This window comes from Salarias fasciatus, chromosome 9, assembly GCF_902148845.1.
Source record: "Salarias fasciatus chromosome 9, fSalaFa1.1, whole genome shotgun sequence".
Lineage (NCBI taxonomy): Eukaryota > Metazoa > Chordata > Actinopteri > Blenniiformes > Blenniidae > Salarias > Salarias fasciatus.
This window is the reverse complement of record NC_043753.1, coordinates 15,456,382-15,483,818: the sequence shown is the minus strand read 5'-3', so window position 1 is coordinate 15,483,818 and position 27,437 is coordinate 15,456,382. Positions and strand designations below refer to the sequence as shown.

The following is a 27,437-nucleotide window of genomic DNA, read 5'->3' as shown; positions in this document are numbered from 1 at the left end:
TCCTGCAGCACACTGACAGAGTGGAGCATTGTGTCAAATTCTGCTTCATCATTTGCCACGTTCTGCATATAAACTTGCATGTATTGAGCGTTTGAGTTATTCTCTGCCATCTAACACCAGTCTATTGATTCTCCTCTGCCCTCAAAAGCCGCCTTGACTGATGTCCCCCTCCACTCTAGTTTCTAAACTACTCAAATGATATATAGAACTTTGCAGGTCATTTTGATCATGAGTACCTAAAAATTCCAATAACATTTTGTGGGACAACCATATGTGATCATTTCCACCTTTTTGTTTCTGTAAAAGTAGTTATAAACTACAGAACATGTCACTTTTTTAATTTTTGCCTATTTCTAGATTTAGGGCAAAAACTGAATTATAAAACATGTAATTTTTGTCAGGTGCAGACTATCAGATGTCACCATACCATGAAAAGTGTCAAGCATATAATTATTCAGTCAGGTGCAAGAGAATGTCTATTTCTCTTCTTTAAAAAAAAATCAATAATTAGATCATTTCAGTTACACATTAAAGCTGCATCTTTACTATCCATCCATGTATGTTTTCTGTACTTCATCAACTAAGATAACCCTATTGGAGAATCTTCCCAGTGCATCAAAGAAAGACAATTACGCACACTCACATTCACAGCTAGTGCCACCTGAAAATGAGGCTTCATTTCCAGTTTTTTGGCATGTAAGGGAACACAGACCAACTGAAGAAAATCCATTTACACAAAAGGATGCAAACCCCCTTCAGCAAATCCCAACCTAGTCTAAAAACAGAGGCCTTCTCACTATGAAACAAGACCACTACACTGTACAGCCTCACAAAATCTCGAACTGCAACTTTACTATTGTCTGCCATAGAGTTCAAGAATGCCGTTAAATTGCTTCTTTAGACGACACAATGTCTTTTTGGCTAACTGTGTTACAAACCAACAGCTCTGTAACAAGTGCAGGCTGTGGTTTTCTTCCCTGTCCAGAAATAGAAAAAACATTTCAAATATTAAAACACCCTTTTCCAATTCACCAAGCCAACCAGAGACTGCACTCTGTTTTCCGTGGCAGCAGTTATCATCATCTTACTGTATTTTGGACATAAATACTACACCCCTAAATATAGAACAGCTTCTCCCATCTTTCTGGAGGATGCTCTGTTTACTACACCACTCCTCACACTCAGCATCGTTGTCTGAATCCTAATATCTTTCTATTCTACTGTATGCTTTTCTCTGCGGCTTAAATAGGTCTTGGTGTCTAAAAATAATCTGCAGGCCTGAAAATGAATTTCAGGAACCCATAATTTTGACAAGGAATGAGACTGCATGAAAAAAAAGGAAAAGAAATGCTTGTTAAGCTCTTCAGCGACGCCCAATCGTAGCCCTGCCTCCTACATTCGCAGCACAGCTTCGAGTCCCTGTCAATCACTTCATTTAGACCTTGTGATTGGTTAAACTGAACGCCCATCACGTGGCAAATCCCGTTATGAGCGATTTGATTGGCGGACGCGGTGAGTGGGCGGAGCTTCGCCCTCAAAGGATTTTCCCCGGAGTGGCCAGACGGGCTGGGGGACACAGGATGGCAGAGCTAATAGGAGTATCTAACGGGACATGCGGACGGGCTGGTTTCTTCTAATATTTCAAGTGCTGGTGAGGGCCTCGTCATACTTTTCACAGCGAATAATCACTTCCTTTGTCGTAACGATTGAATTTGTGTGTATGTTTTTGTTGACTGTGGTCTCGTTTGTCCAAACTAAGAAGTCGACCACTGGACATAAGCTAGCTTGTGTGGTCAGTTGTAGCGGACCCCCAATTGAGAATAAAAAAAAAAAAAAAAAGAAAAGGCTCCGACCCTTAAACCATGCATATTACTCACCGTCTGCTGGGTAACTTTAAAGGCTTTTATTCACATAATTGATACTGGCTGTGCACCGGCGTGTTAATCAGTTTGATAGGCAGTCAGTGGTTAAATCTCATATTGAAACTGGCAGAGAAACTCACGGAGACCGTGGAACGATGAGCAGATGTGGGTCAGTCCGTCGGTAACGGGAAGCGACGGTGCGGAACAGTGATTGATCGTGTGTGTGTGTGTGTGTGTGTGTGTGTGTGTGTGTGTGTGTGTGTGTGTGTGTGTGTGTGAGTGATCAGCCTTATGCGTGTGTGATCAGCCTGTGGGGAAAAGAGAAGGGAGTGTAAATGTGCTTGAACTGATCATTTTAAGGCATGAAACATTTGTTTCTTTATATGTACACGACCTGAATGACTGTGACAGAACAACTCTGTTATTAAGAGTTATTAGTATTATTACTCTGATCAATAACCAGGAAAAACAAAACAAATATACTCCAATTAGAGGATCGATTTTTGATTCCATCCAGCCTTGTTTTCTGTTTTTGTGGTAAGACTACTATATTTTCAATGTTAAATTAGCAAGAGGAAACATCAATTAGCTCTCTGGCCCATTGAATTACCATCCCTTCGGGATTATAACAAATTGGGGTCAGATTTGCATTAAAAAGTCATAAGAATAATCCTTATGATTTACACAGCAGGTGTCAGGGCTGGCTGGTGTGTTTGAAGAAGATGAAGATTCGTATGCCTGCAAACTTCCACAAAAAGCAGTTGTGGAATTATCAATCATTGATTCAGTGTATCTCACAAGGTATACTTGCGAAATACTTGACTAACTTTAGTCTGAAACCTTTGTTGTACAATCCTGACATCACAAACATTGACATCTTTAGAATGAAGTGACTTTAAGGCTATGTGTACATTTTTACAATGTGCTAATTTCACTTTCAAAATCAAACTGCTGTACTCTCCTTCTGGGTAAAATGAACGTCACAACACTTTTAACCCATTTTTCAAAATAAACCATGGCATCTGCTCCAAAAAAGTGTATTCAGTCAAATTTATATCCTGTCATGACTCACGATGATAAACAACATAGTGACATTCTAATTGCACAGCCTAACAGATATGGTGTCCTTTTGTTTCCATAAGAGAAGAGGAGAAAATCAAGGCCTGGCCTTTTGTGCACCCTGAAGGAGTTGCTGCTCAGTAGAGTTTTATGCAGCGTGTATCCCAGGCACATCACCATCAATGTTTCACCATGAGTGCCCCTGAGTAATACTGAACAGGGAGATGTTCTTGGACAGGCGTAGAGCCACAGCTAAATTTTTTTCTTTTTTTTTTTTTTACATCATATTTAGGGCAGTGTGACCTGACGTAATTCACGTTACATTATTCATAACATCAGGACAAGCAAAACAGCCTTCAACACAAGAAGCTATGCTTGGCTCATAAATTGGTAATGACGCCCCCCCCCTTTAGATCTTAATGGAGTTCTCACATCTGTAGTAAAGGCCTCCTGTAGCGGCTCGGCTGTGGAGATGTGGGCGTCTTGCAGGAGTCACAGGAGAAGTGTGTGTTATCCCGGATGCAGCCTGAATGTCACCTCTCTGAGGATCAAAGGCATTCTTGCTGCTGACAGGACTGTTTACATGGCAGTAATGGGACATCTGGGAGGGTTACCTGGTGTGTTTGCAGCACATTTGTGTGGCTGAGTGGATACGCTGTGGTGTAATAATTTAAGTTTCCAAACACATGCTGGAAATTAGGAGGTGGAAACACCAAACAAGGGAATCTGTGAGAATCGTCACTGGAGCCGTGGAGCGCAAGTTCAGGCTTTATCCCTTTCTATCACCGGCCGTCCTGTAGGGTGAGTGGAGGAGGAAGAGTGCTTGGTACGCTTTTCATTGCATGGGCACAGGGGGGGCTTAAAGAAGGTTGACGAAGAGGAGGAGGAGGAGGAGGAGGAGGAGGAGATACGGGTGAGGAGGGGGAAGGATGCATGGGAGAGCTAGTGCTGTTGCCGTGTGAACGGAGCTCTATTGTCCCGGGAACCTTTCAGTGGTTTCCCCGAGGTCCCTCTTTGTACCCTTCCCCCCACTCGATACACTCTTCCCCCTTCACTCACAACACACACACACACACACACACACACACACACACTGCCAAAAACACATGAGCACACACACTTTGCCTATCTCCCTACAACCTTTTCTCTCCATCTCACACACTGTCGTATTCACCGACTCCTTTTCTATCGCACTCTTATCCCACACAGCGTGTCTCTCTCAGGCGTCCTCCGTTGCCACTTTCCTCGTTTCTCACAAGCACACAAGGGTCTGTCCCTTCTTTGCTTTCAACACCCCCCCCCTCCTCCTCCATCTCCCTTCCCCTGCTCAGCCGCTCATTATTTCGCCTCATCGATGTGATTGTCATGCCAGACAGACAGTAAAAGCAAAAACATGCAATCTTCTCATTTGCATCACCTCATTTCCATGGAACAGAAAGCGCAGTGTTTCCAAAATATTTATGCGAAAACTTAAGCCGCGGCTCTTGCTTCCACACCGGCCCTCACTTTAATTCCGTGTCCTTTTGTGGCAGCTAATGATGGGTGTAATTTTACTCCTTTGTTTTCTTACGCTGGCATCAGGCCGTAGGGGTTTGCAGGGGGTCGCTGGCCAGGAAACCAGGCCAGACGAGGACTCTTCTGGTGGGACTTGGCTCTGGTAAACACAAGTGGAGCCTGTCTTTTCTGGATATTTGTAACTCCACTAATCTGTAATTCCAGTTGTATCCAGCTGGGATAGGGATAGTGCCTTGTTGTTTCTTGATGTTTTGGTCATTTGTTGTATTGATGATGAAGAAAACCCAAGAGATTACGCTACAGGTTTGGGAAGCAGATGGATAGTGGCTGTCATGGGTGAACCAGGGCATGAAGCTTTATCTGCAGGGACTTTATTTGTGTTTTCATAATTGAATATGTGCATGGTCTAGCAAATATGAGTAACGTTTCTTGTACCTGTCTGCTATTATTAGCCCTCGGTCAGACTGCCAGATCTCCTGTGACTCTCCAACCTGCTTTTCTCTCAGGATTATATTTTGTTGGCGTTGCTGCACAGTCAAAAAGTCTGGAATAGTAATTAGGGACGAATTGTTCGACCAGCACGTCTAAAAGTGGCTTTGCTTGAAAGAGGGTGAGTGCGATTTTCCATCTGTCGTCCCCGTCCGTTCTCCAGGTTTTGCTTCTTGAGCCGAAGCGGTGTATTGTTCTGGCCAAGTGTTTAAAGAGGAAGGAGAGATGTGACACAGGGAGGACCAGGAAATAGAAGCTGTTCTCAGACTTCCAAAACAGGATGCAGCAAGAGACACCGATAAGATGGCTGCTCCGATGCACCATGGGATTTCTCCCGTTTCTACCAATTGTCTGTTGTCCTTCGAACGACAGAGAGCTCCGAGTGTCTGATCAGAGCCAGTCTGAGCTCGATTTAGACGTTCACACTTTGCCTAGAATAAGTTTGGAGGCTTGTGATTCCTTTGTATTCTCTTGGATTTGTGTTAGGATGCATTCCGTAGCCTCGTATTTTGGCGTTGGCCGTATCCACCACTCTCTGTTTGTGTCAGGTTTCCAGCTGGGCCAGTGACAAGCTGGCCTAGGATTAGCTGGCATGCTGTATCTTCCTATCCCTAATGCTTTAATCTCTCTGCTGGTCGCCACAAGTCTTCTGGCTTTGGGAACACTGTTGGTCGTCACCCCCTCTGCTCACTGGTCAACAGCACACACACTGGTTTTTAATGTGAGGTACTTTACAGTGAAGGAAATAACAGAAACACCCTCTAATAACATACCCTTCCTTTTCTTTAGCCTTTCCTTTTGTTTAGGTTAGATGAAGTGATTTTGGCCATTAACTTCACTTTAACTAACACAAAATGGAAATGACTCTGAATATGATAAACAATCAAGCAGGATTCAGTGTTTTCTCAGGTCAGCTGGACTCCTCATCATTTTAGGCTGCATATAGTAAAAATAATCATTTCACTCTGTAAATTTCTTAAGAACTTACAAGTTAGCGAATAATAATCATAAGAATCTGTGATGAAATGTGGATCAATAGGCAGAGCTGGTTGGTTTCCAAGGCTATGAGTTCAATCCCCCATTTCGTCCTGTCAATGAGAGAATGTAATAGGTGGTGAAACAGTGTTTTGAGACTGCTGAAACAGTAAAATCACCATATAAGTGAAGTCCATTTTATTTTAAAATAGGTGTAGGTTGGATAAGGCTGTGACAATTAATGTGACAACGTTTAGAATTAAAAAAAAAAGAAAAAAGACTATTTAGCCACATCGTTTTGATTAAATATTGTATATTTGCTTAAAATATTCGTGGGGTGTGATTATAATATATGTCATAAGTCATAACAGAACAGTTTCTCTACAGGTAACACAGTACATTTTGGATGCTAGCGCTCATTAACTCTGCACAAAAATCCAACTTTAAATGTAGACAAAGATATTTTCAGTAACTTTATATTAATGAGCTAAAATAATTTTTACCAGGTATAAAAAGTCTCCAAAGTGGAAATAAAAGAAAGAATTGTTGTTTAATTAGCGTTGAGAGTTCAAATTTGAAGAAGGGTTAAGTTGATCTTGCACTATTTTGCTGAAGTGAAATGTCGTTGGGAGTTCCTCAAGTTGATTTTAACACAGGAGTAACTCGCTGTAAGGCCAAAAGATAAAGAGCTCCAGTGTGGACACACACCAGTATGAATTAAATCGTGTTTGAATCCCGATGTAAATCAAACCAGCAGGCCGAAGAGTCTCTAGCCTACATTACACCCTACTCGTGGTGTGTGTGAGAGAGAGGAATGGGTGCCGTTGTTTTTGAGCTCTTAGATGAAAGAGGGGGGGGTTTGCTCCTCAGTAATCCAACAAATGCATTTAGCCCGGCCTTCATCCCCGCTGTGGAAGTTCTGAAAGTTTTGTTGATGCCATAGAATTATGATAGCAATCTGTGGTTCATGGATTTTCCCTCTGGGTGCCGATCAGATGCTGATATTGGATTTGTCTCTCAAACAACGTGCGCTTCCTCTCTCCGCCTCTCGCCCGCAGTCTGTGTCGGTGTGAGGCCCCGCCATGCCGCTGGTGAAGAGGAACATCGAGCCCCGTCACCTCTGCCGAGGCGAGCTCCCCGATGGCATCGGCAGCGAGCTGGAGTGTGTGATGAACAACACGCTCTCGGCCATCATCCGCCAGCTCAGCAGCCTGAGTAAGACACACACTCACTTACACACACACACACACAGTTATGGAAACTTTTCAATAAACAAACTGTTGCTGAAAATTGACGTTTTGTGTGTGTGCGTGTTATTAATAACACAGTTTATCTCGGGACGGTAACCTGAGTCCAGTGCGATGTTGATCTCGGCTGCGTTTAGCCTCTTTGTGGCGGGACAAGATCACATGCTTTCATCATTAATCCCGAAGCTGTGATTGATTTGCGCGTTGTCATGGCTACGGCGGCCCTGGGGTCACTGGGGTAGCTGCGAGCTTACAGCAGCCTCCAGCCGGGGACACGGAGGGTTGTAATCCTTTTACATAGCTCTGCATAAAACGCACCACCCCTGTCCAGCTGTGGACATGTGACCGTGCAGCGCACAACACATTTGTGTGTGTATGTGTGCCAGCTGAGCCGTTTTGTATTGATTACCGTGCTCTCTGTAAATACATTAGACGGAGTTACTGCAGGACCGAGTGCATCTTTCTTTCCGACCTCTTGTCAAGTTCTTCTGTCAAAAGGCATCATCAGCAGTGTGTTGAGTGCTCCTGTTGGGCAGATACTCTTTGCTCTTTTATCCTCAGTTGCACCTATTCCCCTGCCATGTTTAAAGTCGTGCACTTGAATTTAAACCTCTGTGCGTTTTGCTGTTAACCCTCCGCTTTTTGGCCCGGCTCCATCCATTCTGTCTGGTCTCGTATTGTGTCAAGTTCCTGCTCTGGGAGTGGGCCTTTCAGCGGCAGCTGCGTGGGTTAAATATAAACACTCGCCCGGGCCCGACGGGCTGTAACTACAGGCCGCGTACACAGTGTGTTTCTCTGTGCACATGTGTGTGTGTGAGTGGACCACAAGTATCCTCAGGAGAGGTCAGAGTTGAAGGGGCTCAGCATGCCAGATCTGTGATTCTTCCTTCCTCTCAATGTTTTTCCTGCAGCCCATCCTGTCAGCAGGGGGGGGGGGGACAGAAATAGCCCTTAGCCTATGGTTTGCCCCGCCACATATTTAATAATGCGCAGTATTGATTGTAAAGAAAAAAACATGAATGAAACCACTGTGGTTGTATTCAAGTCTGTTTTCTTCTGAATACGATGTTTTCAGAACCTCTTCCTTCTGTTTCACTGCTGCTCAGATTTACAGTCTTGTAGTAAAAAAGCTCCCACACTCATTAAATCTGAGCTGAGATAGTTGTTTGACACTTGAAGGCTGCTCTTTCATCTGCCCGCTGCTTTCCATAGCAGGGACGTCTCCACCTCTTAGTGGTTAATTCCCCAAACCACAAGTTGAGCAAGAAAATGTGATTTTAAAACCAAAAAATTAAAATCCTTCCTCCAAATCCAACATGTGATCACATGTTGGAAAGTGCTGCGAGCTACAGTAGAAGTGTAAACATTCGGGTTTTTTTAGCTGTTTTCACAATGTTTCCACAGTATAATAGCTGCAGCTGGCTGCTCCGGTTTCCATTCCCAGAATCTGACACATTAAACCTTATGCAACCTAAAATCTATAGTGAATTGAATTTAGCCTCAGTTTACAAAGACTGACGTTTGCCTTTGAACCCATGTTTGTGAACATAAAATAAGGTTATTATTAATAACCAGCAACTTAGATTTGCCAATATTGAAATTTTTTTTAAAAAAAAGCTAAGTTCAGTTTAACAGCAGAAACATTTAACCTTCTGAAGATTTGAACAAGCTGAACATTCTTGTGTCAGACTGTCCAGACCGCCCATATCAGCTTCAGAAAAGTGACAATTGCTGCAAAATTAGGTGCTTCTGGTCACCGTCTGCAGTTTGGACGATTGTATCCAGCACGCTAAATAATTCATGTGCGATGTTGCTGTATGAGTTGTATGAGACACCATTTCCTGCTCAGAATTCAGTTTCACATTGTGTCACATTACCTCTGTATTGATTGGCCTTCGGTGCCTGCAGAGACTCTCAGCTGACTCGGATGATGATTAAAAGTCTCTTCCATCCTCTCATATATCTTGTTTTTTTTTTTGGTTCTTTCTGGTGTTCTCTTCCAGGTAAACATGCAGAGGACATATTTGGGGAGCTTTTTAACGAGGCCAACACCTTCTATCTGCGTGCCAACTCGCTCCAGGACCGCATTGACCGGCTGGCCGTGAAGGTCACACAGCTGGATTCCACTGTGGAGGAAGGTGGGTCCGAAAGGAGACAGGCAGCAGAGCAGGCTGTTAATCCCTCTGAACTCCAACAAGTTGTTTTTCTGTGCATTTGTTTGTATTTTCTTGGTGAAAAGTACTTATTTTTCATATCTCCCCCTCCTAAATATACATATCATTTGATAAGTCTTTGTTTTTTTTTTCTCTGCCAGTCTCTCTACAAGATATTAACATGAGGAAAGCCTTTAAGAGCTCCACCACTCAGGACCAGCAGGTGGTGTCCAAGAGCAGCGTTCCCAATCCTGTCAAAGAGATGTACAACCTGAGTGACAAGCCTCCGCCTCTCATGATCCTCTCACCGTACAGGTGGGTGGGGCGGACTGACACCTTATTGAAATAGATTTACTCGACAGTCTGTTCCTGGGTATTATTTAGAGGCAGTTGGCCACAGATCCAAATCAGTCATGGTTCTAGAAAAGGATCTGGTCGAGATCTGTTTTATATCAATTCTATTATTATATTATCATGGTGCATTTTTATTTCGATATTGAGTCATAGAGGTTTTTCAAATAGATTCAAACATTGTAGATACATTGCTATTTTCTCAATCACATAGATAACGAAAGCAGATCTGAATTATTTCCTGCCACATTTGGAAGCTCCTTTCATACATTCTGTGCTTTTCCAGGACTTGGCTGCATTGGTCTCTGCACCCAGCCGGTCTGGCTCCAGTCGAAAATCCTTCTCCTCACCTCGAGTGCATCGCGCACATTTTCCACATTTCTGCTTTTCCGCTTTCTCATCCTTTCATCAGCAGCTAGACCGCCTTCAATAAAAATGCACAAACCCTGCTCATAATTTCACTCTTGTTCCTCCATCAGCCTCTTCCACTTCTGCAATATTCATTGATTTTCATGTTTTATTCCTAACTTCCAGAAAAGATGCTGCTGCTGGGTGCGGTCTCACACTGCACCTGAGCAGGAGAAGATTTTGGTTCGTTTTATTCATATAAAGACACTAATAAAAGCTAATTTGGTGTTTGATTCCATAGGGATGATCACAAGGAGGCGCTTAAGTTCTACACCGATCCCTCGTACTTCTTTGATTTGTGGAAAGAGAAGATGCTGCAGGACACAGAGGACAAGAGGAAAGAAAAGAGGAAGCAGAAGGTAACATACTGTCCCCAGAAAACCCCACGAATCATGATAAATCAGAGCAGTTTCCTGTGGTGTGATTAACTATCAGCTGCTTTTCTAATTTAATCTAATCAAATTTGCAGTCAAACAATGAAAAGCCTTTTTTTTTTTGGTCTGTCCTCCAGGAGCAGAGGCGTTGTGTGGATGGGACGCTACAGAGGGAGGTGAAGAAGGTCCGCAAGGCGCGGAACCGTCGGCAGGAGTGGAACATGATGGCTTTGGACAAGGAGCTGAGGCCGGACCACCGACACACCATCCACCGCGACAGAGGGGCTTCGTCCGAGGGTTCCATGTCGCCAGAGAACAGGTTGCGTGTCACGCCCGCCGGGCTTCATTTTCGCCACCATACGCTGCTTGTTAACGCGAGTCTCTGCTCTCTTTGGTCTCACCAGGGGCCACGGCTTAGACCAGCACCACTACCCCAACAGCATGAACCACGCCGGCCACGCCCACACCTACTCCGGCCCTCCGCCCAGCGTCCTGGCGGCTCAAATGGCCGCCGGTCACGTCGCCCGCGGCGGCAGCGAGCACGACGCGCGAGGCAGGACGATGATGGCCTATCAGGGTGGGACGCTGGGCCGCGCCCACCACCACCAGGTCCCGCTGCCTCCTCCACCCACAGAGGCCATGAATGGGGGCTCCATGTCCCTCCCACCCATGGACTACAAGTAAGTGAAAAGGCCAGGGCCAGGCTCTTTGTTCAGCCTGCTCGTGTGAACTTTGAGCTAATGCTGCCCCCTAGTGGGTGATTTAAATACACCTCCCTCTTAAGATCAGTAATGAACTTTTCTTATTTCGTGTCTTTTTCAGTATGGATGGTTACGCCAACACCAGCCCCCCTCCCCCGCCCCCCGCCCCCCTCATCCCCTCGGCCCAGACGGCCTTTGCTTCACCTCCCGGAGGCCCGATGTCTCCCGGGCCGATGGCCGGCGGCTACGCTCCGCCGCCACCACCTGTGTCCGGAGCGCAGGTAGCTCCGCCTCCTCCCGGCCCTCCGCCGCCTCCTCTCCCAGCTGGTGCCTCCCACTCCACCACCCACAAGATGTCCTCTGCTGCGCCCGCCGAGTCCGCGGCGGTCAATGACGCCCGCAGCGATCTGCTGGCTGCTATTCGTATGGGTAAGAGTTTCCATTAGAGAGATGTTTTCTTCATAGACGTGTTTCTCTGTCTGGAAAATGATAGATTATCTGTTGTAGAATGATTATTTATTAAGCCATAGACCTTTTCTCCCTCCATTTTTATCAGTTACTTTGCTAATTTATGTGAAAATGTGCAATTTTTTAAGCCAACCTGCAAAAATAGCATAACCTTGGTTCAATTAATGAAAAGCAAATGTTTTTTTTATGAAGTATACATTGTTTAAAATGTTAATATCTAACTGAACCAAAGTTGAGTGAGCCCAAAGCTTCCTATGTGACGCTCAGCTTCCTCCTTTACAAGATGTTTTACTTATATTTCAGTGACCTTAAAAAAGTGAGAGTCGAACAGTTTCCAAAGCTGATAAAAACTTTAAAAAAGGATTCAGAAGTTCTCATTACAGTGTGGATAAATTAAATGTGTCTTTTTGATGCAGGCATCCAGCTGAAGAAGGTGCAGGAGCAGCAGGAGCAGCAGGCCAAGAGAGAACCGGTCGGCAACGACGTGGCCACCATCCTGTCGCGGCGCATCGCCGTGGAGTACTCCGACTCGGAGGACGACTCCGAGTTGGAGGAGAACGACTGGTCGGATTAATACACACACACACACACACACAGAGTCAACAAAATAGGATAACCACTGAAACTACTCACACAGAATCAAATATGCGGTCAGATGATCTTTGTGCTCACCTGAAGGAATGCCCACCGTGCCACGCTCGCAGGTCGTCACTGACTTTGTTGCTGAAAACACACAGACACACACACACACACACACACCACACCTACTCACAATCACATGCTGTAGGTCTATATAAGCTGAATGGTCCAAAACTGGAAAGCTGGGGGTGTATTCAAGATGTGTAAACACTGTAAAAAGATCTAATGCTGAACCACTCCGTGACAGATGACCACGGAGTCTGCTGGTTATATTTGAGAGCGATGTGATGAACACACTCCAGTTTCTCTACCTGTTATAACACTATAGACACCCTGTGAAGGTGCACACGTTAACAATAGTCGAAGCTCGGGAGCGTTAGGATTATTAGAAACTTCCATCTCGAGCTAAGCAATGTACTTTTTTTTTTCTCTTTTTTTAATGTTATTACTGAAACACTATGCTATAGGTAATGAAGCAGGTTTTTAATATGTAGATAACGATAACTGGAAGTTAACAGATGAGTTCGGCTGCAGGTTGTCGAGCCTCCCGCAGCCCGAACAGTGACTGACTGCATTTAGGGGGAGAGTTCGGAATGCTGCGGCCACGGCTCGGTGAAAGTCTTACCGATCACCACCTGTGGGGGACGGGGGTCAAGTATATGCTACACTGAGCTTTGTAACCTTTGACCGGGAGAAAAATAAAATGTTGAATGACTGATCATCAGCGTACCGGCACATCTCTTTACTATTTCTGCTCATTTTACTAAAACAGGTGATCAAAACCGGAGGATCCACTCTCAGAACTGCCCCTTCCTTCATATCTGGAACCGATCAGTCGCTCGAAATGGATACGGCGTTTTCAGGACGAGAGGCGAAACGTCTCGGAAACTTCCAAGCAAGTCAGGTTGCCGCCACGTCGTCATAGAGACGACACATACCTGGCTCTTAAGACTTCAGTTTCCATGGGAACAGTACAGCTAAGAAGGGGAGTTGCCAGGGAAACAGGAGTGCAGAAAGGAGTGCAGAAAGGAGGGCAGCGAGCGCCGGGGCTCGGATGAACAAATTAGTCAAGGCAGGAGTTTTATGCACAGTACATGTTTGTTTTTAATACAAAATTAACAAGATCTCTCAATTGAGTGAGCTAACCAAAGCAATAAAAAGTACAACTAACACCTTGGAAAAATAGACACCACGTTCACACAAATGTTTTTGTTTTTTTTTTTGTGTTTGTTTGTTTTTTTTCTACAATATCTCAGGTAAGTTAGTGCATGTTGATTATCGTTTATATGTTTCATTTTGCAGATACTTAAATTTGTTGTGCCATTTTTCATCCCCCCCAAAAAATAAAGTGCATTTCACATTGAAAACTATGCATACGTCTACACAAGATGCTGTTACTGTGGCGCTGCCCCCCTCCACCCCTCCCCACCCCACCCACGTCTCCGAACCCCTTCCCCCTAAAACAACACACACACACACTCACATTCGCAGGCCCTTGAGTGTTTTGATATTTAGCTCTAAATTAGTAACCGTCAGAAAACGTCCCGTCCTTGTGTAGAGTTAACACTGTGAATTCACCGTTCAGTGGAAAGACAGGTGTGCCACAGAGGAGTGTTACATCCAAAATTGCAGTCTTTTTTTTTTTTTTCACCTTTCTTGGATAGAAAGCCCTTTTTCCACACCTGCTCAACAATGAATATAACAATACTGTTGGCTGCACAAGAAATTCACATTCACCAATCAGAGAGAGAGAGAGAGAGAGAGAAAAAAAGATCCGCCGTCTGCGTTGCTCTCCTCCTTCTCTTTCAAATCCTCCGTGAGACCAGTTCTGAACCGGCGAAGCAAGGAAGGTGTACTCAAACCCGGACAGAGTCTACATCGACAGCAAGAAGGTGGAGAAGTGCGGTTGAGAGAAAACGGTGCGACCCCACCTCACCCTCCATTCTGACTGGCTTTGGTAGCACCATGCACGGTGGTGGAGGGTCCCTCCTCGTCAGCATGCCGTATTTACAGAAACAAATGAGTCGAGAGGAGACCGCAGTCGATCCGGCTTTGATAAATACTACATTCAGAAAAAGGCTTTACAGCGCGGTTATATCGTACAACATCAGAATCTGAAAGAATTCAGGCCAGACTAAAGTGGAAAAAAATAGAACTTTTCAATGAATATAACAAAATAGACTTCTTTTTTTTTTTTCTTCAAAGGTAAAGTAATAAGAGTTTGTGATGGTTTGTGTTGTGCCAGTCTGACCTGTTGGTGCTCATCAAATAACTACAGGCTTCAGTCTGACACTGTGCACAAGTTCACATACGCCGGCTACCGCCGAATGCTTCCAAACGCTCTTCTTTAACCTTTCTTGCTCATCCCCCACTTTTTTTTTAAGAAAAGGTTTATTTAGCAGCTGATCTGAGGCCAGAGCGATTAAAAAGACTGGGAGCTCCTCAAATTTCTACCGGGCTCGCTGTGGGGGGAGGCGGCAAGGAAGGAAAAGAAGAAGCATTATCTTTGTATTTGGAAGTAGCCGTTTTTAGCTCATAGGATCATTCAGAGGTCACTTAACGGACACCTGCCTCAACCAGACTGGACTGATTTAAATAGAGGATCGTATTAGTGATAGAGGAGACACAGAGTACACAGCAGGACCAGGATCCCAGTTCATTAAGAGTCCCTTTCACTTTGGCTTTGAAGTGCTGGAGCGTCGCGCCCACCTCCTAGTCCCATTTCCCTCCGAGAAGCTCGACAAACACAGAGAACGAGGCCGCTCCTCTCAGGATCAACAGGAAGACTGGCAGCATTATCGTCTGAGGTCAGTGTGAGGAGTGGGGGGGGGTGGTGGTCAAACAGGACTTGATATTACTCAAAACCTGCGTCGGTCCCCCACACTGACACCACAGATCACGGTCTGCTTGAGCTGCTGGTTCACAAACAAACACACACACACACACACACACACACGGACACGGACACACACATGCACACACCCAGAGGCCATGCAACTGATACCAGATGCACCGATAAACACGGTCCTGAATCACGCACTGATATTTTTTTGAAGTCACAACACTCAGGACGGTTCGGATGCTCACAGAAGGCATAGGCAACAGAAGACGAGTTCACGATTTCATCCTGGTGAGACACGAGATCAATCAAAGCCCAATTTTGTGTTTGAACAAAAAAAAAAAAAGAATCATCCATGATGGTTGAATGAGGCAGTGGTGTCACCTTGATGAATGAGTCGTTTGATCTCATCCACCTTTTTTTTTTTTTCTTTCTTTCTTTCCAGCCTGGGACTGATTATCCCACCACCTATTTGACGATGCATCACTGAAGCATCACTTGCGGCCCGCCGAGCCCCTCTTCCACCACACATCCGGGGAACGTGGATGTTATTGCTGTCTGAGTATTGCTTCGCGTCTAAAAAATAACTACCATTCGTCGGCTAGTTATTGCTGACATGATCTGAAGGATTTACGGAATCGACGTACTTTTTGGAGACATCTAACTCAGAGCAGCTGATAGTTGACGGTGCACGGCACAAGCGGGAGCGAAGCATTCAAATTTGGAAGTGAATCGCAGTTTTACAGCAAAAAAATGAATAAAAAACAAAGTGTGCCACTCTTGCAACATTCGACAGACGGTTTTAGCTCTTACAATGCAATACATGTGAGGTACACTGTGGTATGTTTGACACAAACAGGATTATGGGGGTCACGGTGACATCAGGAAGCTTCGGGACATCGCCAGCAGTGGTGATCTACACTCAAGTTAAATAAAACGGGGATCTGTGTTTGCTGCATGCAAACGACAGCGATGTGGAGCATGCAGAGTTCATACTGAATGGTGCATGTGGGCCGCGACGTTTGCTTAGAAGAGAATAGGATCAGTAAGTGGTTAAAATGGAAGTCAAACCCACTTAAGGAGAGCAGGAGGAAAACCAGAGCAAGGAAAGTATTTTAGTTTTCCCTAATGAGTTCAGAAGCTGCCTGTTATTTCTACACAGCAGCTGGGGACATTAGTCATTTAGCCGTATATTTAGTGAAATGGTGGCTCTGAGGGGCTTCTATTTTACAATTACTCTGATTTTGTATTTTCCTTGCAGATCAGAACCGTTAGAGTTCCTCGTGAAGCGGCACGACGAAGCAGAAGCCTTACGTCATTGGTAGGAGCCTTCAAGAAACAAAATGTTGCAGAAATTCTCATCAATCTGCCATCTGTGATGGAACAGTGTGATTCACATAAACCAATTACGCTTGAGGCCATTTCTGAAACGGACATTTTAGGGATAGATGAACGTGAATGTTTGCTTCCAGCCTGCTCATCTTGGGTGGAGACTGAGAAATTATTATTGTTTCAACTCTAGTTGAATTCATTAGAATTTACTTCAGATTGTCTAATCCAATTTTGCAATATTTATTCAGAAATCAGTCAATTAATCCCACCCTAATGCTCCTTCTGCTTCCTTCTCTGGGGCAGTATGTGGAATTGTTTTTTGAATGAGTCATTGTTCCCACCTAGATCGTCATGGTTGGGTGATCCATAGAGAGAGAGTTGGGAGTTTTAGAAACTGAGGGTCAGGGAAATGTCTTTTACTCACCAAATTTGAAATTTCCATTTTTCTTCAAGAAATTGTAAGGAAATTTTTAAAATGTGATAAGTTATGGTGCAAAACCACAAGGAATAAATTAGTGATGGTTTGCATTACACATAAAGATTTAACAGACTTTAATTTTAAGAGCATCTATGGCACCAAAAGAGTTCAGTCATTTATTGGGGACTAGTCCACTCATAATTTCAAAACTTTTGGATTACTAAAACCTGGAGAATAACTTTTTTTTATTCACAGTAAACATGATATGAAGTATAGCTCTGTCATTTAAGTGTATTATTACCCTGCTCTCCATAAGTGACCTTGTCATTTGAACAACACTTACATTTATTTCATCAAAAATGGCCCTTTCTATCGCCTATAATTTTCTTTCGAGAAAACACATGAAACACTGATTTTAGAATTAATTACTGTCGGTTTAAAGGTTGCCATCCAATTGATAATAGACTGAAAGCAATCGCGTGGTTTAAAAAGTTGAGACGCAGACCTTCTGAAGAGTGAAAGGGGATAGATTGTGTACAGTGAGGTTATATAATCCGGTCGGCCTGTACTCGGTTTGGCGCCTCCACGCGGGGGGGCTGATGGCGGGATCTCCCGGGGCTTTGTGTCGGGCCTCCGAGGAGCAGCTCATCCGAAACATACTGGATGGAAAGAGGATGAGAAATGAATTCAACTGGGAGGAGATTTCTTTTTTTTTTTCCCGGCATCTGTTGAGGACTCGGCGCGCGGACGGATGGATGAGAGAGAGAGAGAGAGAGAGAGGGAGCGCGCTCGCGCGCGCGGCCTCTATTTTTAGCTCTCCGCGGCTGTTTGGCTTTCGACGCACGTTCGGAGTGCAGCAGCAGTGCGCCGGGATGCTGCTCCAGACGGGCTTTTTACTGTGGAAACGCCTGCGCGTGCAGCCGCCGCCTCACCGCCCCTCTCCTCCTCCTCACCGCCGCGCGCATCAAATATTACCAAGGTGTTTCTTTTTCATTCCCTTTCTTCTTTTATCACGCACGCAAATACATCTCTCCCCGCTCCTATTTAAAGGGGGAACGAACACGTGCCAAGCCGGAGCTCCTGCGCTGTAAAGTGGATGCACATTGTATATACAGCTGCTGCCTGGAACAAGTGACGCTCTCAGCGCGCTCTGCAGAAATGAGGAAGGGCGTGGCATAGGCGGGCGGATGGGGGGAGGGAGGGGGGGGTGGGGGGGCAGCCTTGCATCGTGGCCTTTAACAGGGGGAAGACAGTGGGATACCTTGCCTTGTGGTGAGTGGAACAAAAGAAAAGAAAAAGCAAATCCATCCTTGCAGGCTGACTGACCAAAGTGCATCGGTCAGTGACTCCAGCCTCCGCCGTCCGCCGCTTCTTCCTCCCCCCACCGCAGCTCTCCTGCCGACACGCCGGGCAGGCCCGGCGAGGAGCACGACCCGGGGCGCCTCTTTCTTCCCAACCTGGGCCCGCCCCGGGTCAGACGTCGCTCGGGGTCCGTGCGCGCTGGGCCACGCTGGCGGGCACGCAGCCGCAGCACACCAGCCACAGCGCCTTCTGGATCTCCTGGTTCCTGAAGGCGTAGATGACCGGGTTGATGACCGAGTTGTAGGTGGCGGGCACCAGCGTGGCGTAGGTGTAGAGCGGCGGGTAGGTGTAGTCGGCGATGAGGGAGTAGACGGTGAACGGCATCCAGCAGGCGGCAAAGGTACCCAGGATGATGGCCAGCGTGGACACGCCCTTCCGCGTGGTGACGTAGTGGGGCGTGGCGGCCAGGAAGTGGTGCTGCAGGGCGATCTGGTGGGCGTGGCGCATCACGATCTTGCAGATCTGGACGTACAGCTGCAGCATGAGGCCGAAGAGCAGCAGGAAGGAGACGGACAGCACCGCGATGTTGTTCTTTGTCAGCGGCCGCACCACGCTGCACGTGGCCTCCTCCGCCAGACAGTTGACCCCCGTGACCGGCAGGAGGCCCAGACACAGCGACAGGCCCCACAGCAGCACCAGCATGGTGTAGGTGAAGGCCGCCGTCCGCTCCGAGTTGTACGTGAGGGCGTAGTACAGCGACAGGTAGCGGTCGATGGTGATGGCCAGCAGGCTGAAGACCGAGGCGGAGAAGGAGGCCACCACCAGGCCCACGGTCAGCAGCTGGGCCGAGTCCGAGCGGAGCAGGTAGGCACAGGTGAAGTGGAGCACGAGGCCCAGGCCGGCCAGCAGGTCGGCCAGCGCCAGGCTGCCGATCAGCAGGAACATGGGGGCCCTGAGCGCCGGGTTCTGCCAGATCACCAGCACCACCAGGGCGTTCTCGCACGCGATCAGAGTCCCCGACGAGCAGAGCACGATGTCCCAGGGGTTGACCAGCAGCGGCAGCTGGCTGGGCTGGAGCCCGTCCTCCGGGGGAAACGTCCCCAGGCCGGTGCCGTTGTCCATCGGCCCCCCGCCGCCGCTGGCCCACGCCGTGGGGTCAGGGCTCAGCCAGCTGGGGGTGGCCGGCGGCTCCTCACTCATTGTGCCCCCCGTCTGTAACCAGCACACAAACATAGGTGGTTAAAAGGCTGTAACCTTTGAGTTTGATAGGAGCTAAAACTGAACGGAAGCCATCGCGAATGAATGAATGAATGACTAATTAAGTAAAGTAAAAAGGTAAAAAAGAGAAAAACGAGACCATGGAGCTTCTGACAAGGCTGCACAAGAATAGAAAAGCAATTTAACACATCATTCATTCTTCAATCCACCCATCGACTGTACTGCTCAACCTCCATTCAGAAGTGAGCGGTCAGACAGAGTGAAGTGAGAACTGATGAATTAAAAGTAATTCATCCAGTAAAGATTTCAAACCTTTTGCACAGGGATCGTGTTCAGACTGTCTAGGAGGTCAGCATGACAAAAATATTAAACTTAACAAGAAACTGTGCTAAAAACATTTTACAATTCCACAGTAAAAGAAAAACAAAAAATATTTTCTGTTAAAAAAAATATGTTATTTTGTAGAAACAATAATCGTAGTCACTGACTGAAATATTTTAATAATATTCTAATCCTGTCGATGTTTTTGTAGTTTGTAAGACTAAGCTATTTGAGGGAAGATAAAATCTTAAACTCCAAACTCTGCTGTTTTTTCAGGTGATTTTTCTCACACTGACGGCCATGTAAGCTGGAGATCCTTAAACACCGACACTGAGCACACATTAATGGGGTAAGAAGGTACAGGAAGCTACCATAAATAAATCAGCTACAGGAGACTTTTCAAGTTTAACAGTTTCCTGGTAGTAGTGGGAGGCTCGCCTCTTTGTCCTGCACTGGATTTGAGCTGTTTTTTTAAAAGACACATGTGTTACTCATTCCACAACACAAACACTCAAGGTTATACTGAGCATGTGCTTCACTAAGCAGCCTGTGAGAACACATTATGCAGGAGCACACATTAACCTTAATGTTGCTGTTGTGCAACTTGGGACTAAAACCAAGAGATTACAAAAAAAAAAAAAAAAAAAAGGTTCTCTATACTGTTTTTTAGTGCATGTTGCAGAAATGCACATTTGTACAGCTGTTAACAAGTAGAGGACGATGCACTGGGATTTAAAACAAGTGAAGATGCAAAAAGAGCTTCTGCATGTGGAGAGCTGTTTACATGTGCAGGCAGGTCAAATATGGCTTTCAGTATGGATCTAAGCTTGATGGCAGACATTGACGTGCCGCTGCCGGTAATAAACGGATGAAGACGCCGCGCCCGCCCGCCCGTCCGTCCCTCCGTCCCTCCGTCCCCCGCTCCACCATGCCTGCATGCGTCTCGCGCAGCGGTGGCCGTGCAGCAGCAGCAGCAGCAGCAGCACCATCAGCCTGAGCACCTTGCATCAGAGGAAAAACACGGTTCCTGCTCCACGTCAGCAGAAGGATGCTGGAAGAAGGGCTGCAGGAGCAGGATGCTCCGCGGCAGCAGCAGCAGCAGCAGCAGCAGCAGCAGCAGCAGCAGCAGCAGCCTACCTTGACTCCGTGAGGTGAGACTCCCCGTCTAGATGGAAGAGCGGCAGCTTCGTATGTCCATGATACCGAGGAGGAGGAGGAGGATGGTGCAGCGCCGGTGGACAGCAGAGACGCAGCTCGAGGAGGAAGAGCAGGAGGAGGAGGAGGAGGAGGAGGAGGAAGAAGGAGAAGAAAAGCAAAAAATAAAAAAGAGCGCGGCGCGGCTCCGTCGTTAGCGGCGCATCGCTGGAGGAAGGAAGGACTGCGGCTGTGCGGGGAGCAGCGCGAGGAGGAGATGGAGAGAGGAGGAGATGTGAGCGCAGATGGAGGAGGGGGGGGGGGGGGGGGGGTGATGGTGGTGGTGAAGGAGGAGTCCCATATGGGCCAGACTGCCAGAGACCGGCTGAACTCCGATAAAGAGCTAATTGTCTGATGTGTCAAGGACATGAGCAGGTGTGTGTGTGTGTGTGTGTGTGTGTGTGTGTGTGTGTGTTTGTGTTTGCAGGTAAAGTCACCAAAGCCTGTTTTTCTGACACGTTGTGCAGCAGGTTGACACCCTAATAAAGCTCATTCCTGTACTTGTTTTCTTAGTTCATGGTATTTTTTTTTCTTAATTTATTTATATTATGTCCTGTCCTGTCCTGCAGCCTGGCTCCAGTTTCTTTTGTGAGGATGCTGGATGCAGAAGCTCACTTTCCTCCTGCGACGCCCTGCTATTCTGGTCCTGTCTGAGCTATTAACAGCAACCCTGATGTGTGTCACCAGCCTCCTCCTCCTCCGGCCCACCCTCCTCCTCTTCCTCCCTCTCCTGTCCTCCATCTTCTCTGTCATGCCTCACACACCGCTCCCCTAAACACCTCAGCTGGTGGTTAACTTGCTCACGTGACTCTCATGGAGCTGACCATGCTGGGATTTCAGCTTTCTGCTCCATCAAAAAAGAAAAAAAAAAAAAAAAAGAAAACCCTGCCTTTTGGGTGTGAATGGATTAAAAATAGTTCCTGTTGCAGTGAGGAAGCGGGGATGTCAGGTACCACCGCTAGGAGGCGATGCTGAGCCCGCTATGAGTCATCAGTGCACCTGTGGGACACAGCGAAGAGCACACACACACACAGACAGACACACACGCCCATACACACACGCTCCCTCTCAATCTGACTGGCTTTATTTCTTTTTCTTTAAAACAGAAAATGATCGCTTCACAACAGGCCTTTTTCAAGCAAACCCTCACATTAAGCTTGCCAACACCTACAAAACAGTATCAAAAGTGCACCATAGTGTTAATACATCTTCTCAAGGTCTAACGTTTTCCAATAATATCTTCTTGTAATATTTATACAAATACCATTCTGTACATTGTAGAAATACGCAGCCCGGTGACACCCCCCTCCCCCTCCTCGTCTCCACCTCTGTTTCGATCCAACACGTGATCCGCTCTCCGAGCAACAGTGCGGGGGGCGAAGACACCAGGCCGATATTACATCATATGAATTATTAAATACCCATTCACCCCACACCCAAGGCAAAAACTAGAACGCCACTCATACAAACCAACCGATGTCTGTACAGCCCTCATTCAGTGTCCCTTTTTTTTTTTTTTTCCTTTTTAAAAACAATCCGGACACAGTTATCATTCAGTATCGTCTCATTGTCCTGACGGCAGCAACGGTGGATGAGAAAAGGGAAGGCGGGGGGGTGGGGTGGGGGGTTGGGGGGGCAGGGAGGCCAGCAGCGGGGGCTTCAGCTGGTACATTAAAAGTGGTGAGAGAGGACGTCCACGGCCGAGCTGCAGCGCAGAGCGCGTCGAAGCGCGGGTATGGATTACAGCTGTGCGGGCAGGCGGGCCGCCGCGGTGCGTTTACAGTCCGCCGCTCCCCCGCAGGCAGGGGCCCGCCGCGGCGCTCCTGCTTTACATGTCGAAGAAAACCGGGGGAAGCGGTGGGCGGGGGGGCGGGGGTCCGCCGGTTAGTCTCTGGACTGGTAGAAGAGGATGTAGCCCGACTCGGAGTTCTTGGAGATTTCGGAAGTGAGGCCGTAGAACTCCTCTATGGCCTGTGCGTCGATTTTCTGCAGGAGCAGAGAAGGAGACATGAAGCAGGGGCTGCTGAAAACGCTCGCCGTCAATCCAGCCGTTCACACCCACCTCCACGATGTCGTCGTCAAACAGCAACCAGAAGTCGTGACTCTTCACAATGGCAATGTAGTGACCCCTGTTCGGACCACTGAAACACACACACACACATACACACACACACACACACACACACACACGGTGTGTCATCTATTTGAGTATAAACGGCTTGAAAATGATCCTCACGCAGTTCATTAATTATTTCAGCACCGACTGATCCGCGTTGCTGTGACCCTACGCACCTCCCACAATGCACCACCACGGCGACCAGGTCGTACAACCTCTCCGGGTTGGTGGCGTCCCCGGAGGTGTTGAAGAGGCGGAGCTCCAGGGGGAAGACAACTCGATAGGACAGCTTGGTGTAGCGCTGCAGCTGCTCCATGTACTTAAAGCGCTTCAGGTGCAGAGCCAGGATCATCGGCAGCTTCTTTACACGCATCCTACGTTCAGACGGCGAGAATAGAGAGAGACGCTGTGTCTGATCGCCCCGACACGCATTGATTTGTGCTAAAAAAAAAAAAAAGAAAACCTTCAACAAAAACAGTATTTTGGAGAAGGAGCCTTGATGCTGACCTCTTGTGGGCCTCCTGCTTGCTTCTACATTCTTCACAGTAGTATTTGTACTCACTGCACAGTGTCTCTGTGTTACTGAAACCTCTGAAAAGAAGCAGAAATAAAACTTCAGCTGCATGTAGCTCTGATCAATAAGTAACAATGAGATCATTGTTAGCATGATCTACCATGAAGTATTAAAAGAAGAAATCCATTTCATGACAAACACAGACAGAAAGTCGTTCCTCTTCAGTTGATGAAGGAAATCAAATATGTAATCTGAAACTACGTGCAGAGATCGCGTCTGTGGATCCCAGCGGTTACCTGAGGCAGTGTGTGATGGAGGTATTCTGTTCTACATCCACAGAAAGATCCAGAAAGTCCTCATCTTTGCTGCTTATCTAAAGAGAGACAAATGCAACGAGGATTACATGCCGAAACCACAGAACACAGAGCTATTTCCACGTGTTGATAGTGACTGAATTACGGGAAATAACAGATCAACAATTGAGTAAAATTGTAATTGGATTATTTGTGAGTTCTCCACTGTAATCAGATCATTCATTTTAAGGAAAACTGTTACAGAAAAAAATCCATTGACCTTTTAGAAAGTCATTATTTGTTCCTAATCTTGTGTCGCATTCCTGCTGACCGTTACCTGCACATGTGCAGACATATTAACCTACTTAAGGTACTTAATATAGTTAATCAAAGCCTGGAATCAACATATACGTGTGTGTGGGTAAACAAACAGAAAGTCATCTCACAGTTTCACAGGTGAGGCAGCGGGTCTCATTGGTCAGAGTGCCTTGGAAGATCTCGTGGACCCAGGTGGGAGCGGGCGTGGCATTGCTGTTGTTGTTCTGCGAGTCCAATGTGCCGTTGGCAAGGCGGCCATTGGTCTTCTCCTGCTTCCTCTCCTCCTGCAGCAGGTCAGCGATGGTGTTGAGCAGGTAGTTCAGGAACTCGTGAGCATCCTGTTGCATGTAGTTGTCAAAAAGCTCTGAAGGAATCAAACAGATTGATTTAGGAAGGCAGCGGCCAAGGAAGAAAAACAACCAAATAATGATTCCACTTGCTCACCATTCTCCTTGCGTAGCCGTGTGATGAACTTTTTGGGCGGTATGACTCCCACCTTCCTCTTCTGGTTGGCGATGCTGTGGAACAGGTCGGCCAGGCAGGTGAGCAGGTTCTCCTTTCGCCGCGGCTGACTTCGGTAAGCCAAGATCTTCTCTCGGAACGGCCGGCAGAAGTACAGAGCCTGCAACACCGAGTTGCAGTAGCAGGTGTTCCCAAACTACAAGTAGCAGGAGGCACACGGGCGACGCGTGAGAGAATATCAGGAGGAGATGGATCCAAAAACTCTGAACCTGCAGTGTTTCAGTCACTACTTACATTGACCAGGCCAAAGTAGTGCTCATTGACCGGAAACTGCTCAGATCCAATCTCTTTCTCTAGAGCAGAGGCATTGGCGCCCTATGAAGGCACAGGACAAGAAAAATAATTAAATTCTTCCTAAAACTGTACGGAGTGGTTTCTATGTTAGCATGCAGCAGTTTCAATGTTGTCTTCTTTAGTAAAGTGGTTCTATTCAACGTGAAGTGCAAGAAAAGTGACATGAAGCCAAGCCACTGCTGGAAGAGAGAAACAAAAGGAGCGCAAAATCTGAAAGTCAACAGTTTTTCACCACCACCTCCACTCAATGCTTTGTGCCATTAGAGTTAAAAGCATGCGTTTGCTCTTCCCTGAGGTGTCCCTGGCCGGTACTTACATTCATCCCGAGAAGCTTTTAAACACGAAACTCAATGAGGAAAATAGAAATGAGGACAAAGGCAGCAGAGGCCATCTTCCCAAATAAATAGACTGTGGCAACCAAATAAAGTATATTCTATCCCACCACAGTTTCTTAAACACCCGAAAGTATTGTCCCATTTTTGTATAAACAATTAAACAGCATTGTGTTTGGCCCGGAGCAATCAGGATGAAGCAGTATACAGGATGGATGGATGGATGTGTTTTTCTCCTCTGCTCAAGCAAAGCACACTAACTCTGAGGGCTTCGGATTACTGCAGCTTTCAAATGTAAAAACAGTTCATTACGAAGAAAAGTAATCATGGACAGAAAAAATGAAGTCAACACATCATGGTGTCAAAATTCTTGGAAAGCATTTAAATTATTTACAATATTTTTGTGTCACTGGTACAATCATACAGGACACAGAGAAACCAGTTTGAAAAAGCATTTGCTCCACTTTATGTACCAGTCTTCAATAACCAATATAATAACTACAACTGGCACATTTTGTCAGAAAGTTAATGTTAAATAATGTAATTTACAACACTAAAAACTTAACACTGCTTCAGAAAAACAGTGATCAGCTGCTGGACCAACCAACAAATCCAGACACTTCTTCTCAGCTAGCATCCTCTCTGTAACTCATTCCTGTGCTGTATTTCTGCAGGCGTGACACTTTAAGGTAAAAACAATCAGAGAAATGTGATTTTGTGGTGGCTTGCTGCTGCATTTCGCTCTGTAGGACATAGCTGCGCAGCTAATGTGAAACAATGTCGTCATTCCCCCCTTTCATAATGTGTGGTAGTTTGTCATAGGCCAACACGACAACTTGGCTTTGCTTCACGCCGTTTCCCCTGCGCGCACAGCGGATCATCCCTCGGATGGAAGTCACTCTGTAATCCAGCTGCGGTCCAGTTGTTGGCCAGATCCAACACTGCTTTAGCATTCGGTTGCCCTCACGTTAGCTAATTAGCTGCGATTCCCCGCTGCAGCAGGTGCAGACACCGAGCTCCGAGGCGACGTGACACACACTAACTCCATAACTAGTCACGATATGCGCTAATAAACAGCCCACGGTCACGAAGGTGCAGCTACCGCAATTAGGAAGAGGGCAGGAGAGGAGGCAGTGGGTGGCTGCCTGCTCGGCTACAGACGGAAAACTGCTTGGCTAGCACGGAGAGCACAAATATCAGCTTTCGTTTGTATCTCCACGATTTAAAAAGACATTAGCGGCGCGGCCGCGGCTCTCGAGTCACTCCGCGGTCCGGCTGAAGCCGCCGATAGACTGCCGCGCACTCACCATGGTACAAAAAGAGGCAAGTTTGGAGACTGTCATTAGGATTTCCATTCGGCTAGCGCCATCTTCCACCACATACACACATACACACACACAGTCGCGCGCTGACAAGACTGGGCTGGCTCCCCGCGTGAGGGCAGGACGGAGATCTGCTGAGCTCGCGAGTGAAGGTCCAAGAGCGACAGAGCGAGAGCGTTCACCGCGCCGAGCTTCCGGCTTCGTCACGAGGACCCGCGGAGACGCTAAAAAATTACAAACACACACATACACATCTCAGTAAACACTTCTCATAATTGTGGAGCATTTTTTTTTTATGTATCCACTGGTATTTTAGCTCAGTCATTTCAAGCCCAACTCTGTCAGGTTGTTGCAGGGTCTGGCCATCACTCTCATTTCGCAGGACCCTCCTTTGGCTGAAAAACACCTCCAGAGCTCTAAGTTTGACAGTGAGAATGGCTTCTCCTTTATTTTTTTATTTTATTTTTTTTTTACACTAAATGAACGATATTCCACTGTAAAATATGTTCAGTTATATGAAGCGAGCTGAGCTCAGCAGCAGGAATTTAATAAAACTGTACTCTGATTTGTCCCATACAGACTGAGAAGTGAGTCACATTTCATTGTATAATACAGATGAGTGTGACAAAGAAATGTGTGTAACTGTGCAAAATTCTCTTCTAGCTAAACTCATATTATTTAAGTGAATATGCATAGTGACAACTGTATATAATTAGTTTTTTTTTAATTGAATGGACAAAAATCCAAATGACAGCAGAAAATAACAGCAAGAAGATGGAGGGTGAATGAGGAGAGAACAAACCAGAGAGACAAAAAACTTTGCAGAGCCAAGGCCTTTGTTGCCATGAAGAGGTATTATCA

At 46.4% G+C, this 27,437-nt stretch overlaps 3 protein-coding genes across 5 annotated transcripts; 1 reads left to right on the top strand and 2 right to left on the bottom strand.

Moving 5' to 3' along the window:
* The first annotated feature begins 1,561 nt into the window (after positions 1 to 1,561).
* On the top strand, positions 1,562 to 23,055 carry wasf3b (WASP family member 3b). 3 transcript variants are annotated; one of them, XM_030099468.1, is made up of 10 exons: positions 1,562 to 1,651; positions 6,926 to 7,115; positions 9,151 to 9,285; positions 9,462 to 9,615; positions 10,301 to 10,418; positions 10,571 to 10,752; positions 10,838 to 11,113; positions 11,256 to 11,563; positions 12,019 to 12,197; positions 23,028 to 23,055. In XM_030099468.1, exons 2-9 carry the CDS (start codon positions 6,983 to 6,985, stop codon positions 12,174 to 12,176), a joined length of 1,464 nt encoding a protein of 487 aa, XP_029955328.1. In that variant the 5' UTR covers positions 1,562 to 1,651; positions 6,926 to 6,982; the 3' UTR covers positions 12,177 to 12,197; positions 23,028 to 23,055. The 3 variants fall into 3 exon arrangements, with proteins under 3 accessions (XP_029955328.1, XP_029955329.1, XP_029955330.1); XM_030099469.1 differs by lacking the exon at positions 23,028 to 23,055 and having other exon boundaries at positions 12,019 to 12,456; XM_030099470.1 differs by lacking the exon at positions 23,028 to 23,055 and having other exon boundaries at positions 6,959 to 7,115; positions 12,019 to 12,176.
* gpr12 (G protein-coupled receptor 12) lies at positions 18,258 to 20,968 on the bottom strand. The gene is made up of 2 exons (XM_030099475.1): positions 20,809 to 20,968; positions 18,258 to 19,344 (listed from the first exon to the last, which is right to left on the bottom strand). Exon 2 carries the CDS (start codon positions 19,330 to 19,332, stop codon positions 18,304 to 18,306), a length of 1,029 nt encoding a protein of 342 aa, XP_029955335.1. The 5' UTR covers positions 19,333 to 19,344; positions 20,809 to 20,968; the 3' UTR covers positions 18,258 to 18,303.
* Positions 22,309 to 26,729, bottom strand: usp12a (ubiquitin specific peptidase 12a). Its single transcript, XM_030099472.1, has 9 exons — positions 26,562 to 26,729; positions 24,863 to 24,943; positions 24,551 to 24,764; positions 24,235 to 24,470; positions 23,792 to 23,868; positions 23,489 to 23,572; positions 23,158 to 23,355; positions 22,928 to 23,006; positions 22,309 to 22,851 (listed from the first exon to the last, which is right to left on the bottom strand). The coding sequence occupies exons 1-9, from the start codon at positions 26,607 to 26,609 to the stop codon at positions 22,750 to 22,752; spliced, it is 1,119 nt and encodes a 372-aa protein (XP_029955332.1). The 5' UTR covers positions 26,610 to 26,729; the 3' UTR covers positions 22,309 to 22,749.
* Positions 26,730 to 27,437: the final 708 nt, after the last annotated feature.